The sequence below is a fragment of the Schistocerca americana genome, chromosome 8 (assembly GCF_021461395.2).
Source record: "Schistocerca americana isolate TAMUIC-IGC-003095 chromosome 8, iqSchAmer2.1, whole genome shotgun sequence".
In the NCBI taxonomy this organism is placed as follows: Eukaryota; Metazoa; Arthropoda; class Insecta; order Orthoptera; family Acrididae; genus Schistocerca; species Schistocerca americana.
This window is the reverse complement of record NC_060126.1, coordinates 161,551,621-161,573,162: the sequence shown is the minus strand read 5'-3', so window position 1 is coordinate 161,573,162 and position 21,542 is coordinate 161,551,621. Positions and strand designations below refer to the sequence as shown.

The window sequence follows — 21,542 nt, the reverse complement described above, 5'->3', positions numbered from 1 at the left end:
TTTCCAGAGATGACCATACCTCTTCAGCTGGACTGTAACTGTGGCAGTCCTTATCGCAGTATCAACATTCGTAGAAAACTTCAAATACATCTCATTCCTATGTACTTCATATCCCAATTTCTACCAAACTGATTCTTCCGGACGATTTTGCTAAATTTCAGTACTCAGTTGTGATCTGCGTCTTTATATGCTGGTGCGTACTCCTTAGAATTCATTATATGATTTCGGAATTGGCGTCTGACCCTATTGTAATGCAGCTGTACTGTATCCGTGTCTCCAGGTCGCTTCCACATGTACCACTTCTCATTGTAATTCTTGAACAGAGTATTCGCTACTGCCATCTGAAATTTGTTGCAGAACTTTATTAGTCTCTTTCCTCTCTAATTCCTACTACTAAGCCCAGATTTTCTTGAAACCATTTCTTCTGTTCCGACCCTACAACCGCGTTCCAGTCCCATACGACTATTTGATTTTCATCTCCCTTTACATACTTAATCACCCGTTCAATATCTTCACATTATTTGTCTTTCTCTTTATCTTCTGCATGAAACATGGACATGTGTACATGTACTATTTGGTTTGCTGTTGAATCTGACGAGAACAATCCTGTCACTTGACTTTTCACAGTAACTGAGTCTCTGCCCTACTTTCGTAGTTATAGGGATTCCTATTCCTGTTACACCGCATTCTGCTGTTGCTGATATTATTGAATATTTGACTGACTATTAAATCTTATCTTCTTTTCGTTTCGCTTCACTGACTCTCCCTATAGCTAGAATGGATTCCCTAACTTTCCTACTACATTCAAACTTCTGTTATTCTATGCTCCAACTCTTAAACGTCATCCCCTCGTTGGTTATAGCATTTTCTTCTCATAGTGACGTTCCTCTTCGAAACACCCTCCCGATGATCGGAATGTGTGACTGACCTGGGATCTTTTGCCAATGGAGAGATCACCACTACACATTTTAATGGCCACTTGTATTGTGGACAGCAACTACACAGTGTCTTTAATGCAGTGGGTCCATTGCTTTCTGTGTCCTCATGCCTATGATCGTTGTTGATTCTTCCTCAGCAGTTTTCTACCTCAGGGGCGACCTCTGTACGCTCCTGCGACTTCATTGACAAGGCCGTTGATAGAGCGAAGTCTTTGGCCACCACTGATGACGATTTTATTAGAATTTAAGCAGTGAACAAGAGAACTACGATGTTTTGAGTACCAGGCGACAGCGGTATTCCTAAAATAAGGTTTCATGCCAGCTGAGAAACAGTAACATCAGAATCAGTACTTCAGGAGAGGTCAGTGACTTCGAGCGTGCAGTAATCATTTGACGTCATCTGAATAACAAAGTCCTCGGGGACATTTCAACACTTCTAAATCTACAGAAGTCAACAGTTAGTCATGAGACTGTGAATTGGGAAGGTGAAGGAAAAGCTATAGCTGAACCGAGAGCAGGTAGAGCTCATGTAATGATGGACAGGGTGCTTGAGGCACTTTTCTGTGGGCAAAAACATTCCTGAAACTAATGTTATAAAAGAGAGGAGGATGAAAGGATATGTACGTCAGTACTCTCTAATGGCACTGCTATTCTCAACGAAATTGGGGAATAATTACAAGACGCATGGAAAGGAATGAACACCCTGCTGAGCACAGAAGTAGACTGAGATAAAAAATAAATAAATAAGTAAATAAATAGAGGAAAGTATTTAGAAGTTACAAAAATAAACAGATTAGTTTTCTAAAGACCAGGTTTGGGGTGCACTTATTAGATGCGGGGAGATAATTCGGCTATCTTGGAAGCAAAATAAAACACGACAGGCGAAGAAATGTGTACATAAGAAGCTACCTTGCACAAACAAAGAGAGCTTTCAACTATAATGGAAGTCCACCAATATGAAACATAGGCCTTTCTTTTATGGAGAAATTTCTGAGATAATTATGTCTGGAGGACAGAATACTGCTGAAGTGACTCACAGACTTCGAGGAATAAAAATCGAAGCGCTTGAGGTGCGACGATAAATAAAGATATCTTAAACTAAATTAGACTAACTTGCACTAGGAACAACTCACACACCCATGCCCGAGGGAAAACTCGAACCTCCGGCGGGAAGGGCCGCACAGTCCGTGACACGGCGCTTCAAACCGCGCGGCCTTTTCTAATGCATGTGCCTTGTTTCAAGACAACGGAGTTTCATAAAAGAAATCGACTAAGCCGTTAGCTTTGTAACAGCTTGGTGAAAAGCTGTGTAATCTTATTCTAGATGTATGCTAAAATAATATCAAGTTATTTAGGGAAAACGGTACGTATATCATGGGATTCACAAACTACGCAAAAGGTGTTGGATGCCGCAAGATATGAAAAGATGCCGTTTCCTGCAGCACACAAGCTATTCAGTGTCTCAAGAAACACACTTAAAACAGACGGTCTTAAGAAACCGTGACGTTACTTAAGACAGGATCATTCTTGAGAACTTCAGATGTGTATTCAACCAACAACAAGACGTAGAACTCCTTAAACATATTTTTGACGTGGAACGAATTATGGCATATTTATTACTCATTTACGCCACTTGGTATTTCAGCTTTCTGAGCGGGATAGTCTATTACACACCTTCAGCAAAAAAGGGAGAAGTATGATTGAGTTGGTGGGCGACAAAATTTAGGAACACACATCTCGACGTGGGGCTTACAGAAACAGATTTCACTTCTCTGCCTCTGGTCACTTTGCCTTTTGTATCGGGGAAAGTGGACAGTTTGACGACTTTCACGTAAGCTCATTTCTATGCTAAAACAGAATGATTTGAAAAACCTGTGAAAAAATGCTCCTACCAGGGTAGAAAAATGCGAATGTGTTCCCATTTGACTGAAAACTGAGATACCATCTACGTCATTCTACCCTCCTCAGTTTCTTAAAAAATTCTCCCAACAATTTTGGCATGCTAACATGTGTAAGCTCCCCTAAATGTAACTAGCTTACACCCATTAGTCCATCGCTTTATCACTCATACCCATCCACTCCCACTTTGCCATTCTCACTCTCTCAGACCAATTCAGTTTCATTATCTCTCCGTGTCTCTCTGTCACCGTCTCCTGTCTCACAACGACAGTCTCTTTCGTTCTGTCCTACTAATACTGTATCCTCTTACAGTCACCATCTTTCTCTTGCTCTCTCTTAGTGCTACTACCTCATTCATTCGTTCCCACTGCTGCTGTCTCCTCTCAGTGTCACTGTTTCTCTCTTACTCTCTGTAATTGTCATAGACTTGTCACCCATTGTCACTAGCTCTCACCTACCTTCACTTTCTTCTCCTCCTTATTGCTCTTTCACTGACACTGCCTCCTTCACTCTTTCCCCAGCATTGTTCTGTACTATGTTCCACTGCGATGGTATCCCTTTCTTTCTGTCACACAGCCATTGACTCATCACCTTTTTCTCTAGTGCAACGTCTGGCAACTATCTTAAAGTATTTATTGTTGTTGCTGTTGCGGTCTTCAGTCCTGACACTGGTTTGATGCAGCTCTCCGTGCTACTCTATCCTGTGCAAGCTTCTTCATCTCCCAGTACTTACTGCAACCTACACCCTTCTGAATCTGCTTAGTGCATTCATCTCTTGGTCTTCCTCTACGATTTTTACCCTCCACGCTGCCCTCCAATGCTCAATTTGTGATCCCTTGATGCCTCAGAACATGCCCTACCAACCGGTTCCTTCTTCTTGTCAAGTTGTGCCACAAACTCCTCTTCGCCCCAATTCTATTCAATACCTCCTCATTAGTTACGTGATCTACCCATCTAATCTTCAGCATTCTTCTGTAGCACCACATTTCGAAAGCTTCTATTCTCTTCTTGTCCAAACTATTTATCGTTAATGTTTCACTTCCATACATGGCTACACTCCATACAAATACTTTCAGAAACGACTTCCTGACACTTAAATCTATACTCGATGTTAACAAATTTCTCTTCTTCAGAAACGCTTTCCTTGCCATTGCCAGTCTACATTTTATGTCCTCTCTGCTTCGACCATCATCAGTTATTTTGCTCCCCTAATAGCAAAACTCCTTTACTACTTTAAGTGTCTCATTTCCTAATCTAATTTCCTCAGCTTCACCCGAGTTATCTCGACTACATTCCATGATCCTCGTTTTGCTTTTCTCGATGCTCTTCTTATATTCTCCTTTTAAGAGACTGTCCATTCCGATCAACTGCTCTTCCAAGTCCTTTGCTGTCTCTGACAGAATTACAATGTCATCGACGAACCTCATAGTTTTTATTTCTTCTCCATGGATTTTAATACCTACTCCGAATTTTTCTTTTGTTTCCTTTACTGCTTGCTCCATATACAGATTCAATAACATCGGGGATAGGCTACAACCCTGTCTCACTCCCTTCCCAACCACTGCTTCCCTTTCATGCCCCTCGACTCTTATAACTGCCATCTGGTTTCTGTACAAATTGTAAATAGCCTTTTGCTCCCTGTATTTTACCCCTGCCGCCTTCAGAATTTGAAAGAGAATATTCCAGTCAACATTGTCAAAAGCTTTCTCTAAGTCTACAAATGCTAGAACGTAGGTTTGCCTTTCCTTAATCTTACTACTAAGATAAGGCGTAAGGTCAATATTGCCTCACGTGTTCCAACATTTCTACGGAATCCAAACTGATCTTCCCCGAGGTTGACTTCTACCAGTTTTTCCATTCGTCTGTAAAGAATTCGCGTTATTATTTTGCAGCTGTGACTTATTAAACTGATAGTTCGGTAATTTTCACATCTGTTAACGCCTGCTTTCTTTGGGATTGGAATTATAATATTCTTCTTCATCTACATCCTCTTCCATTTCCATAATATTGTCCTCAAGTACATCGCCCTTGTATAGACCCTCTATAAGCTCATTCCACCTTTCTGCTATCCCTTCTTTGCTTCGAACTGGGTTTCCATCTGAGCTCTTGATATTCATGCAAGTGGTTCTCTTTTCTCCAAAGGTCTCTTTAATTTTCCTGTAGACAGTATCTATCTTACCCCTAATGAGATAAGCGTCTACATCCTTAAATTTGTCCTCTAGCCATCCCTGCTTAGCAGTTTTGCACTTCCTGTCGATCTCATTTTTGAGACGTTTGTATTCCTTTTTGCCTACTTCATTTACTGCATTTTTATATTTTCTCCTTTCATCAATTAAATTCAATATTTCTTGTGTTACCCAAGGATTTCTACCAGCCCTCTTCTTTTTACCTACTTGATCGTCTGCTGCCTTCACTACTTCATCCCCCAGAGCTACCCATTCGTCTTCTACTGTATTTCTTTCCCCCCATTCCTGTCAATTGTTCCCTTATGCTCACCCTGAAACTCTCTACAACCTCTGGTTTAGTCAGTTTATCAACGTCCCATCTCCTTAAATTCCCACCTTTTTGCAGTTTCTTCAGTTTTAATCTACAGTTCATAACCAATAGATTGTGGTCAGAGATTCACATCTGCCCCTGTAAATGTCTTACAATTTAAAACCTGGTTCCTAAATCTCTGTCTTACCATTATATAATCTATGTGATACCTTTTAGTATCTCCAGGCTTCTTCCATGTATACAACCTTCTTTCATGATTCTTGAACCAAGTATTCATAAAAAGTGCGAATATGTTCACATGACAAAATTTTCAGGAAAATATTTAAATGTGCTTAGGAAGATAGAACAAGACAGCAGCTAACCCAATTTTCGAAAATGGTTGAAATGGCTCTGAGCACTATGGGACTTAACTGCATAAGTCATCAGTCCCCTAGAATTTAGAACTACTTAAACCTAACTAACCTAAGGACATCACACACATCCATGCCTGAGGCAGGATTCGAACCTGCAACAGTAGCGGTCGTGCGGTCCCAGACTGTAGCGCCTAGAACCGGTCGTCCACTTAGGCGTCATTTTGTAAACAACGCTTCCAGCTCACACTGGACCTTAGAAGTGAATTTTACGTGTACAAGCAGGGTAACTTTGAACGTATGTATATTGGAAACGGTAAAAGATGTTAAAAAAATAAGAAAAATTTAAAAAAAATAGTGAAAGATCGCATGTAAGTAGTTAAAATTTAAGGTTAGTAATCAAGTAACCAGTTTCGACCGTCGTACGATCATCAACAGATCATTAACACACCATGATGACGTCTGGAGAGAACCTACGAAGAGAAGCTCGCTATTTAGCGCCGGAGCAGTGTTTACCACGATCGAAACCGGTCCCCTGATTAATAAATTTCAACCAGTTACATTCAATCTTAGATTGTTCTATTGAAAAGAAACTAATTTTAATTGAAGTTTTCCCAGGAACATTGTTCCGGAAGATACTTAAAATTTTCAGATTTGTTCTCGATCGCGATCTTAGGAACATGTCATAAAAAGTTCTTCCACGTGCTACGCAAAACCGTCTTGGAATCTGAGGCTTGGTTTTAGTACTCAAAACAACATGTTTTGGGATTTATATCGGTATGGGGGAACGATCGTTAAAAATGGGAAGATAGTTGTCCTAGATAAATGGCTAGAGAATATACCGTTAAAATTTGAGCTGTTTGCTGCGGTTAAACATATGTTTCTGACGGCGAAAATTGGGTGGAAAGCATTTTATGGTTTTCTCAGGTATCGCCCATTAACGAAATGGTGGCTCCGCAAGAACCTTACGGCGTACCGTAGATAACATGTAAAGCTAAAGATATCAACCTATTGGCTCCTTTTGCCAAAACTGGAGGAATTGTGTAATGTTCAGACTTTGACCTTGTATCGTGGGATAGTTACAGCAAGACGGTCTGTCTGTTGGGTATACGAATGGTTTATAGTCCAAGAGCTATACAAAACACTTGATACTATATTTCTAACAGAATACCCTATATGAGCCCCGGAAGAATCCCGTTTTTATGCGCGGCATTTTATACTCGCTGTCGCATGCCTACCGATTGTTTTATAGTTAAAGAACCTAAAGGGTTTATACAGATATATTTCTTAAGCTTACCTATGAAATGCAGTATTTTTATTAGGGTGGCCACATCAACCAGCTTTTCCCCATCCCCTATCCCGACGATTCTTATCATCGCTACAATTAGTGTTACATCTACTGTAAGTGTTATTAGCTGCTTCAATGATTTGAATGCTAAAAAGGCTATGAGGAACTGCGTTTGTCCAGCAGATAAAAGAGCATTTAGGAGGCTAGCATAAGTGGTTCAGTGGCTCACTACGATCTGTATCCGACACCAGCCCTTTCATGGAGCTGCCGTGAAGTTCACACACATGTTGTGACCAGCGGGAGAAGTTGTACAAGGAAATTCTGCAGAAGGGGCGCTTAAATATTTCATGAGGCTACGAAGTTCCGAGAGACAACCGCATAAAAACGAGGAGCCTGCACGCACGTATTATGGAAAAGCTGTTCTCTGCCTTCCCAAGAACAAATTACGTCCTACAGTTGACGGGGAGGCCTCAAAGTTCGCACGTTTCAAAGAGGTTCACAAGTTTGTTGCCAGAGTTCAGGGAGCGAGAGGTCCTTGGTCCAAGCTTAAAGAGGACGAAGCCAACGACAGTTGTACTTTTGTTATCGTCATTTCATACATTTCAGTCATCACATGTGTTAACTGCGCGTAGAATATACCTTTATTTTCTCTCTCTCTCTCTCTCTCTCTCTCTCTCTGTTTCTCTCTCTCTCTCTCTCTCACCCCCACCATCTCTCTCTCTCTCTCTCTCTCTCTCTCTCTCTCTCTCTCTGTCCTCCTCACTCCCCCTCTCTCTCAACCATTTTTCTTCATTCTCTCACTAAAACAGCAAAACACTAAGCAGGGTTAGCAGGGAATACACAACATTGCAAAGTACTACTCTCCCTGCGAATAAAACTCTAACCTTGTGTAATACATTCATAACATGTATGAACTACTTTTAAAAGTCTTTGGTTCCTTAGTTGTGTAGGGGACGGCCAACACCTGTCGTACCACCTTGTTACTGTTCTGTTACTTTCCTATAAAGTAACTGAATGGCAGAGGGCATTATGAATACACAATTGTCCTTAGGTTAGCTTAACAAGTTCGGTGTTATTCAGTAATTAAAATGTTTCTCGATCGTTGCTGAATACTGTGAGTGCAACAAAAATCGACCCGGGAGCTCGGTCGAGAATGTGCTAAGTGCAGCATACCACTCTGCAATTCAAAGTTCGAAAAGTCGGTTGTGGATAACTTTTCAAAGTTTGCAAATCGTCACAGAAATTTTACTAGTCTTTAACACCATACTGCCATCTAGGAGTACATAAACGAGACTGTTGAAACTTTTTAAGGCCTCGAAATCGCACATAAATTTTAACTGTCGCCAGGCTTGTCACCCGAAAAGTTTATAACACCGATGGCGATTGGCAGGGTGCACGTCCACCTGCGCATTGAGTCGTCAAGATGGTCCAAGGAACTCTCCTGCTGTCCTTAAATAGATTCGACATGTCGTTGCAACAACACACAAAATTAGACAATTTACATATTACTGCAGTGTATATTTGAACATTTCACATGACCCCCTTCATTGCTCATTTCTTCTAGATGTTAAAACTGCTACTTACATTTTCTGTTTATCAGTAATTCTAACACAGTTCTGGACGTGTGGGGTGTCGCATTGTTCTGCTGGCATTTCCCAAGTCCGTCGAAATGCACAATGGACATAAATGGATGCAGGTGATCAGACAGGATGCTTACATACAGGTCACTTGTTGAGTCGTATCTAGACGTATTATGGGTCACATTTCACTCCAACCGCACACGCCCCACACCATTAGAGACCCTCAACCAGCTTAAACAGTCCCCTGCTGACATGCAGGGTCAATGGATTCTCCATACTCGTACACGTCCATCCGCTCGATAAAATTTGAAACGAAACTCGTACGACCAGCTACATGTTTCCAGTTGTCAACAGTTCAATGACGGTGTTGACAGACCCAGGCGAGGCGTAAAGCTTTATGTCGTACAGTTATCAAGAGTACACGACTGGGTCTTCGGCTCCGAATGCTCATATCGATGACGTTTCGTTGAATGATTCGACGCTGACTCTTATTGTTAGCCCAGTATAGAAAGCTGCACCAATTTGGGGAAGGGTTGCACTTACGTCACATTCTCTTCAGTCGTCCTTGGTTCCTTTCTTGCAGGATCTTTTTCCGGCCGCAGCGATGTCGGAGACTTGATGTTTTACCGGATTCTTGACATTCACGATATACTCGTGAAATCATCGTACAGGAAGATCCCTACTTCATCGCTACCTCGGAGATACTGTGCCCAATCGCTCGTGCGCCGACTGTGACACCACTTTTAATCTTACTTAAATTTTTATGACCACCCATTGTGTGTGTTTTTTAATTGTGCTAGTCTGAAACTTAGCGCATTATCTTTACGATAAGTAGCAACCTATCTTTTCCTACATTGTTGTTGTTGTATAGATAGTGTACCCAATATACAATTTTAATTATTGGAGCCATTGCAAAATGCATGGTGGTTGGTAATTTGTACCATTGCTGGTCAATCCCTTACCTGTAGCTTGCGTGAAAGGAGTTACGGAGAACTGTAGCCTGTACACCTTAGCATATACAAGCTGCTGTATCTCCCAGACGACACGGAACACGGCCATAGGTAGAGGAGCTCCGGGTAGCTTGCTTCGCAGGCGGAAACTGAGTTGAGGCTATGGTCCAGAGAGTGCATCACATGGTAAGGGCTATTTTATACTTCCACCTGATGTCATGCAAACACACTACCATGTCAAACGTATTCGGTCACTTTAATGTAATACAGAATCAAACATTGGATATAACGAGAGGGGAATTCGGATACATAGGAGAGGAACATTGCGTTGTCTGCGGAAAAACAGTAACAGCAGATTGGATCAGCCAGAATAACTCAGTGATTTCGAACGTGGACAAATCGCTGGATGTCACTCGAGTAACACATCCATCAGAGACAATTCAACGTAGACTTCACTGCAGACTGCAGCGGCCTAATCACTAGCTCGTCTGAGGAAGAATGGGCTACCATTCCCTCACAGATATTCATATGCCTTACTGAATGTATCGTCAGCACAGTTCAAGTCGTCATAAAGAGAAGGGTGGACACGACTTATATTGACATCCACTAATAGGTGCCCAGGTACTCTGGATCGAATTTTTAACCGCCAAACGCCGATGTAAGCTGACACATGGTTGCTCTCAGTAATGTCATTAGTTGGAGGGGTACTGGAATCTTTGTGTGTGTGTGTGTGTGTGTGTGTGTGTGTGTGTGTGTGTGTGTGTGTGTGCTACATGAAGCACAGCTTCTTACCAATGTGACAGTTGTCGATGGTGACAATGATGAGTAGCGGTGATGATAAGTAGGAACTATTCGACGTTGTGGGAGTAACTGGCAGTTTCTGTGTGTGTGTCCTAATCATAGCAGAACTTTCCAAAGATATAAAAGTAGAGAATGGTGAGAGTGATAATGAATCGTAGTTTTGGAAGAGAGAACAGTAACCATTAATTTTACTGCATTTCCAGTCTATTACTGCAGCTTCAAACAGATGCAAATATGAGCGATTGTGATTGTTACTGCAATTACGGGTGGCACATATTGGAAGTTGCAGTAATAACTGGAAATATGAGCGTGCACCCGCCTACAGGGGAGCTTCCTACAAACTGCCAAGTAGGAAATGGTGATGGTGGTCTTGGGTGTCAGGTATTGGAGCCGGTCGGGGTGGACGAGCGGTTCTCGCAGGTTCGAATCCTGCCTCGGGCATGGATGTGTGTGCTGTCCTTAGGTTAGTTAGGTTTAAGCAGTTCTAAGTTCTAGGGGACTGATGACCTCAGAAGTTAAGTCCCATAGTGCTCAGAGCCATTTTTTGTCAGGTATTGGAAGTTGTAGTGGAAGTTGGCATTTCAGGCCGTTGTCTTATCGTTTTCTGGATTTGTGTAGTTACGTGATGGTGGTAAGTCGATATTGGATGGTGTACTAGTAGTTGATAACTGGACTTTATATGACTGCTGTAGAAGAGGTTCCTACAGGAGCAGGAATACATTATGGGGATACTGGCTGCAGGCAGTAATAAGTGGTAGTTTGAGTGTGTGACTGGCCTACAGCACTGCTTATTAAAAAAGCACATATAGTTAACGATGATTCTGTGAGGCAGTTACTGGAAGTTTAGTAGTTGACAGCCTGACCAAGTTTCCTGCCTGTTTTCTGTAGGTCCATGAGACTGATGATTGTGGTGACAAGTGAAACATCACCTTAGAACAATTATACATGACTGTGCTTATACTGACACACAATATTTTTAGCGCAACGCAATCTGACTTTCAATGATCCCTACAAAAGGATGGCCCTGACTAACATTAAACTATACCTTTCACAAATCACTTACCTCACAAAAATCTTCGTTACTTAAGCTACTGCAATACAGCGAGCTCCACTACTGCCAGCTAAATAAAAGATTCAAACTACTGAAGGCACTAACTACTGATAGGCATAGTTAGCAAATGAAAGATTTTGATAGAAAAAAAAACAATGTATTTACCTTAATATAGTTCAAAAGTCATAATATATATAGCAGGTCATGACATCCAGTCTTACAAATTTCAAAACTCCGCCATTTCTCTCCCCGCAACCACCACTGCTAGCGGCTCACCTCCAACTGCGCAACGCTACGCGCTGTTAACAGTCAACTGCCCAACACTACAATGGCAGACAACAATGCAAACTAGCCACAGACTGCACACAGCACAGCCAGTGATATTCATACAGAGTGCTACGTAACTTTGCCAATAAGAAAACGTAAACAGCCTACTTACACAAGTAGTGTGTAGTATAGGCCGGAATAGTAACTGACAACTTGATTTCATTTCTTATATGTAGTGGAGATCGCCACAAACGTGCGAGTAGGTGATAGCGATGATCATTAACAGCTTGTATTAGAAGTAGGACTAGTAGTTGACAGAGATTATTAGCTACCTGTTCTTTACAACATACGATGGCACTGATGGGCAGTAAATACTGGAGATTATGATTGTGTAACCTACCAGTAGCAGAGACGCCTACATATTCTCAAGCAGGTGGTGCAAGTTTTACTGTATGTCCTACATGCTATCAGAGCTTCAGACATATGTGGGGACTGATGACCTCAGATGCTAAGTCCCATAGTGCTTAGAGCCATTTCAACCATTTCAGACATATGCTCGTGTACACGATGGTGACAGTAACTGTAAGCATGGGCAGCACATATTGCAAGTGGCAGTAGCTGTCCACAGTTTCAGTAAGTGTGCCACATGTTTACTGCAGATGCCATGTGTAGGCGTCAATGATGCGCGCTAGGTACTGGACGGCACGGCAGAAACATAACTTGAGTGTGTGTCCTACCTGTAGCGGAGCTTCCTGCAGATGCGCGAGTAGGCGATGGTGACGGTGATGATTGGCAGCAGGTACTGGAAAACGAGCGAGAAAGCCGAGTAGTAGGCGCGGCCGTGCGCCACGGGCCACTTCTCGACGCAGTAGGAGACGTACTGGAGGCCCGGCAGGTTGAGCTCGTGCTGGTCCAGCGAGCGCCACACGAACATGGGCGACGCCAGCACCAGCGACAGCAGCCAGATGAGGGACAGGATGGCCGCCGCGCCCACCTTCTTGAGGCTCTCGCGCGTCGGGTACACGATCACGTGGTAGCGGTCCAAGGCGATCGCCGTGATGCTCATCGTCGACACGAAGATGCTCGTCGCCTGTGGTCAGAAACGGAGAACCGGATATAGCACCGAGGGTATAGCTGGAACTACTAGTAATGCTACTACTCCCATTACCTACACTACAAGAAAGGTCATCTGCGAAGTTAAATTATAACCTCCATACTGATTAACGTATTAGTGGCCAGTGTTAACATTAATGGTGCACTTGACAGGACATTAATTCACTATTCGACAACAATCAACTTCAAACTCGTCGTTTCGTATAACTGTTCCGTAAGTTGGCACTCTTGTTACCAACAACGTAAGGAAAGTTCTGCAGGCGGTAGTATAACACAGACGTGCGAAACGCGGCCATAATGCCAGTTAAGAATGGCTGGCCCACTTGAGACATGCGTTCTGTCACACTTTTTGAGCAGTGAGGGCACGAAACCTATTTAAATCAATTGCGAATTTAGGGCCAGTATGGTCATATTCATCACTGCAGAAAATGTATGAGTGGATTAGAAAATTTGGAAATGAATTTCTATGACAGATGATCAGCGCCTGGGTCAGGCATACCACATTGTCACATCAGAGTCTACTGCAGCAGTTGAAGCCATTGTGATGGATATCCACCGTCTGTTGGTGGATGAAAAAGCCGTAGACCTGAACGTTATCCATGGCTCAACAAATCCTTATTCATGAACTACTTCAGGTTCGCTAAATGTCTGTAAGATGTGCAAGATGAATGCCACGCAGCTTACTCCACAACTGAAAGAGCGATGCGTTGTCAACTGTGAAGCATTTTTATTGCGCTTTCACGAACGTGTTGATGGCTCCTTCGTGGAAATTATTACACGAGGTGAAACCTGAGTACACTGGCTCCAACGAGAAATCCCGACAGCAGGCAAGGAATGATGCCATTCTTGATCACTAAAGCCCAAAACATTCCCGCCGCAGCCGTCTGCAGGGAACGTCTTGCTGATTCTGTTTTGGGATGAACGAGGCTTTGTCATTGAACACTACACGACTAATGGAAACCATCACCAGTGTGTCATATTCCAATACCTTAAAAAATCAGCTTGAGCTTGCAATAAGATCAAAGCTATATGGACGTCTGACTACAGCTGTCATTTAGCAATATGGCAGTGTCCGATTTCATACTGCCCTTGTAACACTTGCAATTGACGATGACGTGCTCTTTGACATTCTGCCACATCCGCCGTACTCATTATATCTCGTACCGACTGATTATCACATCTCTGAACCACTCAAATAGGCGACGGGAGGAAGGGAATTTCGTTCCGATGAAGAGGTGCAGCAAGCGGTCCACGAGTGGCGGCACAGACGACCAGGAGAAGCTCCCTTTTCCCGTGCACTTTCTACGCATTGGAGGAAGTATGTTGAGAGACAGAAAAATGAATCGAAAAATTATACAATTGCGTTCCACATTCGTTTCAGTAAAAGGAATTAAAGGTGTTTAAGATTTTCCTTTGGCTCTCCCTCGTATAATCTTGTTATACTTATTTATTTCCTTTCAGTCCCTCTCGTATAATTTTTGTTATGCATATTTAACGCTTGGTGAACGTTTGTCCTTTCAGTCGTCTGTAACTAGTTATGAGAATAGTACACTACTGGGAATAATTGGCAATTGAACTTAAAATGTTCAAATGTGTGTGAAATCATATGGGACGTAACTGCTAAGGTCTTCAGTCCCTATGCTTACACACTACGTATGCTAAATTAGCCGGCCGGTGTGGCCGAGCGGTTCTAGGCGCTACAGTCTGGAACTGCGGGACCGCTACGGTAGCAGGTTCGAATCCTGCTTCGGACATGGCTGTGTGTGATGTTCGTAGGTTAGTTAGGTTTAGGTAGTTTTAAGTTCTAGGTGACTGATGACTTCAGATGTTAAGGCCCACAGTGCTCAGAGCCATTTGAACCATTTTTTGCTAAATTAACCTAAGGACAAACACACACACCCATGCCCGAGGGAGGACTCGAATCTCCACCGCAATTGAAGTTAAAGATATTTTCTGCAGCCAGAATCTCAACAGAGCATGGATTTTTGGTAACTATAACAATTGAAATATTGTATCTTTCCGGTTCTATACATTCAAGTTAATAAACCAACAGTCACATGTCACTTACTGAAATTTATGCGACTGCATTTTTAGTGCACTGACACATCCAGTTTCGTTGTTAACTGAAAGCAATGCAAGTACTAATGACAAACTCGTTAGTAATCTGCAACTTCCTGGCAGATAAATACTGTTTGGCAGGAGAGCGTCTGTGAAGTTTGGAAAGTAAGACACGAGGTCCTGGCGTAAGTAAAGCTGTGAGGACGGGTCGTGAATCGTGCTTAGGTAGCTCAGATGTGCAGTCGGCTTTCAGCCGTGATACCGGGCGGACGGGCTCGGCGCGCCGGGCAGCGCTCCGCAGGTGTTGTTGTTTACCCGCTAGCGCGCGGTTGCGTCGTTGTATCGCCTTATAGTACCGCTACCGACCCGCCATGGCGTTCTCATATCGACAAGCTACGATCAAACTAACGTTCAACGCATCGTACGCGAGACCGAAGGCCCATGAAACTGAATGGTTTCTTCGAGACATCATGCACGTAGAACCGCAAGATCTGGTAGGCATTCATTTATCTATTGTATCAAGCACAATGTACCTCGCCGGCCGGAGTGGCCGAGCGCTTCTAGGCGCCACAGTCTGGAGCCGCGCGACCGCTGCGGTCGCCGGTTCGAATCCTGCCACGGGCATGGGTGTGTGTGTTGTCCCTAGGTTAGTTAGGTTTAAGTAGTTCTAAGTCTAGGGGACTGATGACCTCAAGTCCCATAGTGCTCAGAGGCATTTGAACCATTTTTGAACAGTGTACCTCAAACTGATCGACGAAGCGGCCTGCGAGAGACTTCTCCAACGATCTGCAAACGGATTTCGCTTCTGTCACGCAGACCGTAATGTAAGCGTGGTTGGAGTTGACCGTGCTGGTCTGGGAGTGCGTACCGTGCGCATCTTTGAACTACCGTTCGAAGTTCCTGCCAACCTTGTCGTTGATGCGCTGCGGCCATACGGCACAGTTCAGGCCCACACAGAGGAGAAATGGAACACATTCGCTACGTACCCTTTCCTTAATGGGGTACGACAAGTGCGCATAGAACTTAAGAAGCACGTTCCATCGTATGTTTCCGTAGGTGGCCGCCACGCAATTGTTATATATGACGGCCAAACGAGGACCTGCTCGGGCTGCAGCCAGGAGGGCCATGTTAGAACTGGGTGTTTGCAGCGCTGCCTCCTTCAGGTGCCCCGCATTGAACTTCAAAATGGGTCAAATGGCTCTGAGCACTATGGGACTCAACTGCTGTGGTTATCAGTACCCTAGAACTTAGAACTACTTAAACCTAACTAACCTAAGGACATCACACACATCCATGCCCGAGGCCGCTGCGAGCTCAGTTGGAGAGTCAAGTCACCGCCGCCGCCGCCGCCGACGACGACGACGACGACGACGACGCAGCCATACGTTGCAGATGTTCCTGCAGTTCTGCCCACCGTGGCGTCGTGGGCAGGCAGCCGCCGTCACTGTCGGGATCGGACACAGGGATTCACGGTGGCCGAGACCGTGTCGAGGCCCGTCCTCCAGTGGATGTCGAATCTCGGACTCGCAAGCAAAAATCACCCAAGCGACACAAGAAAGGCGATTGTCAGTCGAAGAACGGGGCAGGGATGTGAAGCCTGCGGAAGACATCGACTTTGTTGACGCGTCTACAGTTTCAATAGATTCTATTGGCCTCTTTCACCAGAAAGCGCCTGAAGATAACGAACACTCTCCTACATCTGGTGGCCCTGAAAACGAGGCGAACTGCGTCGACTCCCAAAATGTGGGCTCCTGTAAAAGCAACCAGCCACCACTGACATCGCAATCCTCTCTTGGTGATTGGGCAGACGATATGGAGGCCGTTGATGCACAGCAAACATCGATAACTCCACCGGAGCCCATGGCTGACGTTGAGCCCGGAGGACTCTGCCAGTCAGGGGATCATACGGCACAGTAATGCACAGCATGCAGCTGGATGGCTGTGTGGTGTGCGAGATCACTGTGGGCATGCACCAGCACGCTGACTCTGCCACTTGATATGTCTCAGTCATATCGTGTGGAAACAGTCAATGTCAATGGTGTCCACTCCAATGTCAAGACCTGCATATTACACGACATGATAAGAGCGGCAGACTTGGATATGCCCTTCTCCAGGAGGTCCGTCCCGAGCTGCGTTTAGTCCTATATGGCTACACCACCCACAGCCTACCCTCTGGTGGCGCAGGAGGAACGGCCATCCTTCTCCGAGATGGCATAGATGCGACGGACGTGACGTACTTGCCGAACGGGCGAGGCATCGCTCTCACACTTGGCTCAGTCCGCATTGTTAACATCTACGCTCCCCCCGGTAATTCGCACCGTGGTGACAGGCATGTCTTCTATTCGGAGGGGGTAGCCCCACTTTTGCAAGGACATATGGACCATTACATGGTGGGCGGCGATTTTAACAGTACTCTGCTGCCCCAGGACCAGATACTGCATTACGTCCCCTGCCCGGCTCTCAAAGCATTGATACGTGACCTCGCGCTCCACGACACATGGATCCTACATCATGGGAACCACCGTGGATATATGTACTTTACCCGCCACCCTGCCAGTCGTCTGGGCCGGATATACGTCTCGTGTGCCCTCCGCACAGCAACCCGTGATGCAGAACTCTGGCCGACGGCCTTCACGGATAATCTCGCGTATATACTATCACCTTACCCCGACAACTCACACGACACAGCAGAGGCCCGTGGACGCTGAACGTTTCCGTCCTTCGCGAGGAAGCGTGACGGCAAGCAGTAACTTGCACGCGGCGTCGTTGTTTCAGGCGCCTGCCCGCGTATGCTTCCACGTTGCTGTGGTGGCTAGAATGTGTCAAATTTGCACTCCGAAAGACCGTGATGGCCTACGGGCGAGACAGATCGAACTGGCAAAGGAGAAAATCGGAATTTTACTATACAGCGTTACGTGACCTGGCGACGCAACCGACATCTCCTGAACGTCAGATGTCCATACAATGCATCAAAGCTCATCTACTTCGCATCAGGGCAGAGCAGCTAGAAGATGTCCGCATCCTTGCGCGAGTGCAAGACTGCATCCCCCACGAAACGGCATGTCTATCACATTGTGCGCTAAAGGCGCCACCGTAAACGTCAGCTCATTACTGCGGTAAACACGGAGGACGGCGGCCGCGCAGTGACGCAACCGGACATAGCGCACACATTCACCCGGCACTTTGGGACCTTGTACATGGAAGATCCGCGAAACGTACGTGATTATGACGAGCTGTTGCACGACTTTTCCCGCCCCTTCGGACGTGGCACCTGATGATGCTCTGCTGTTGCCCATTACATCCGACGAGCTGACATCGGCCTTGGCACGTGAAGCACAGAAAAAGTCGCCTGGGCCGGACGGTTTACCCCTGGGATTCTACCGCACTTTTTATGAACTTATGGGCGACAATTGGCTCCAAATGTTTCAAGAACTGATCCACCCTGATTTCCTTGTCCCCACAGAATTCACAGACGGTGTCTTGATCTTAGTACCGAAACTGAATGGTGGTTGCAGGTGGCAGGACTTTCGCCCACTCACACTCCTCAGCAACGACTACAAGATCATCGCCCGAATCCTCCGCGTGCGTCTCCACGCCGCTATCGGGAAAGCCATCCACACCGATCAGACATGTTTAGATGGTGTCAGCAACATTCATACAGCGTTAGGAGCATACCGCGATGTAATTGCTTTGACGGCGGCCTGCAAAATACGAGGTGTCCTTGTCGCCGTTGATTCTGACCACGCATTCGACCGTGTCGACCACGGCTTCTTACGCGCAGTTTTGCAACACATGGGCCTCTCTCCAGAGTCTTAACAGGTGGTCTTTCGACTGGTCCACGGAGCGCGCTACGCATGATGGTCAACGGTTACCACATTGTCGTTGGACGGTCAGTGCGACAAGGGTGCCCCCTGTCGGGTATATTATTCGCGGCAGTGCTTGAACCCGCTTTACATGGTCAACGTCAGCGATTAACAGGCATTTCCATGCAGGACGTGGCCGGCCGGGTTGGCCGAGCGGTTCTAGGCGCTACAGTCTGGAACAGCGCGACCGCTACGGTCGCAGGTTCGAACCATGCCTCGGGCATGGATGTGTGTGATGTCCTTATAACTACTTAAACCTAACTAACCTAAGTTCTAGTGGACTGATGACCTCAGAAGTTAAGTCCCACAGTGCTCAGAGCCATTTGAACCATGCGGGACATGACCTTTTGTTCTGGTGCATTCACCGATGACGTGGTGTTCCTGGCGAGATCAGAGGATGAAATGCATATGGCGCTTCAATGGCTACGCCAGTATGGGGCGGTCGCTGGGAGCGTCATCAACGTGAAGAAGACAGAATACATGGATGTCGGAGGGGGACTTTCCCATGCAACGTCGGTGCCCTTTGTCAAGGTACCCGTACTCAAATGTTTCGGAGTGTAGTTCTATAGCAATGTTTGCCGCACGTGCTCTGCTGCAGGACAACAAATTGCATCACATGGATATGCTCCTCAGAACACGTTATGTCAACACAAATCTTGTCTCCAAACTGAACTATTTTATGTTCTTCTCTTGACGGCTACGATGGCCGACAGATTTCAAGCAGCCTATGGACATTTCGTAAGCACCGGTCTGGTTTTTAAAGTCCGATACGCCACCCTGACACTGCCGCAGCGGGCAAGCAGTATCGGTTTAATTCATGTATACAAACGTGCGCGATCGCTTTATCTCAACACTATGCGTCGCACGTGGACCTCTGCCCACGCCACTCTGACGGGCACTCTGATAGCGGAAGTGGCAGCACACTCTCTGCATCCCCCGGTTTCTGTAGAACACATTTCACCGGCACTCGCCCACATCAAACTGTTCTTGATTGACTTCAGCTACTTACGGTCAGACGTTCCGACGACACGGATGCCCAGCACGAAAGACTATTATCGCATCTATCAACTGCAGCAACCTATAAATACGGTCGCCCACAGACATCCTGAAGTTGCCTAGAACACAGTGTGGCGAGCGGTACACACGCCTTTTCTACCTACAGCCGTACGTTCATTGTGGTACGTGGTTGTGAACGGGAAGTTCGCTACTCGTCAGAGCTTACATTCCATTCATCAGACGAACGACCCCTTGTGTCCGACATACTCAGTCGTTGACTCGGATGGTCACCGCCTGACTTGTACCGCGACCAGCGAGTGCTGGCTACTGACGCAGCGCATGTTGGCATTACTCTTGCGGCGATTGCCGGAGTCTATCTCCCCTGATGATGTACTGCGCCCCGACGGCGTATACTTTCCATCAACCAGACCGAACGCCGTCAACTGGCTAAAATGCATGGACCTTTACTACAGATTTTGCGACGCTCACAAAAACACGCTCGACTTTTGGTCCCCACTGATGACGAGACATGCAGCTTTCAGCCGCGACCCGAAGAATAGAACCCGTTTCGAAAATTATTTAGGTTCATTATTTGCGGATCCTCCTGCTCACTGGCGCGTTCCTGGTATGATACGCTGAAAATGAAGAAGAATCCTCGAGCATATTGATCCTCTACGGGCGGAATAGGAGTGGAACCGCTGCCAACAGACAAGAAGACGAGTCGGACGCTCCGCTACGGCAGTTGTAGGATCTTTTTTTTGTAATGAAACAATAATAAATACATAAATACAATACAAAATAAAAAACAATTAAAATGTTATAAAAATTAAAGAAATAAATAAATAAAACAACATAGACGAACCCGCTACAGCCTCTTCCTGATCCTTCGATCCTCGAACATGTTGCTTGGGCATGGCGGCGGGATGTAGAGCGCTTGCCCGGTTCCGAGTTCGAGTCTCGGTCCGGCACACAGTTTTAATCTGCCAGGAAGTTTCACAGCAGTATAGTTAACTGTACTATTGAGGAGTTGACCGATATACCCCCGTAATGATCCACCGAATGCCATCGAAGAGCGTCACAATAATGCTATGCTAAGATGTTCCCTCAGTGACGATTGTTGCATTGCACTTGTCTTGTGGTGTCCGTATTGTTGATCGCATATTACAAGTTTTTCACTGTTTTCGAGGTATTTTGAAAGCAATAAAGATGATTTGGGTAACAAACCAAGAAACATCACAATTACATCATTATTCTGTGATGAGCACCCTGAGATCGAGGGTCTGTGACGCCAAAATACTCAGGAAATAGCCCTGAACAACACCGAAATATTGTAAATATTGTCAGCGGAGTTCGGGTGCACTGTTTTCAAAAGAAGAGTTTTTACTATATGTAAAAACAAGAAATGTGTTTTGTTTGGATTCGCAAAAGGAACTCTGAATTTATGTTCCATTTCTGAGAGAATGTATTTTAGTTGGCAATTTATTTGTGCGACCAGTCGCCTATTTTTTTTTCTTTGATACGAATTATTTTCTCTATCATTAACGAGTTTTCAGGCTATTGCAGGCACATCACGATGTGTAGGGATTACAGGAACATTATGTGGACCATTTGCAGCTAGAAGCCGCAGTCACGGTGCTGGCGGAAGTGGCGGAAATTTATTAACCAGTGAGTAAAAGTTCATAAAAGGAAAAGTTTGTTTGGATACTTACATTGTACTGTCTCTCGGTATCCATGGCAATTCCGTTTTGATAAAGTACTATTTATCCTACTCTTCAGTTGATTGATTTGAATAAACTGTCATACGTAAAATTTGTATATTTGTCAACTGAGGTACCAATGGAACATATATCGCTTTATAATATGATTTTCTACTGTAAAAAAAAAGCTATATC

The 21,542-nt window shown here is 45.0% G+C and overlaps 1 protein-coding gene across 1 annotated transcript in view; it reads right to left on the bottom strand.

Annotated features, from left to right (window-relative positions):
* Positions 1-21,542, bottom strand: part of LOC124545652 (neuropeptide F receptor-like) — a 116,183-nt gene that overhangs the window by 83,197 nt on the left and 11,444 nt on the right. The window contains exon 3 of the mRNA XM_047124598.1: positions 12,358-12,710. Within this exon, the coding sequence (XP_046980554.1) occupies positions 12,358-12,710 (353 nt within the window). The remainder of the gene's footprint in view (positions 1-12,357; positions 12,711-21,542) is intronic.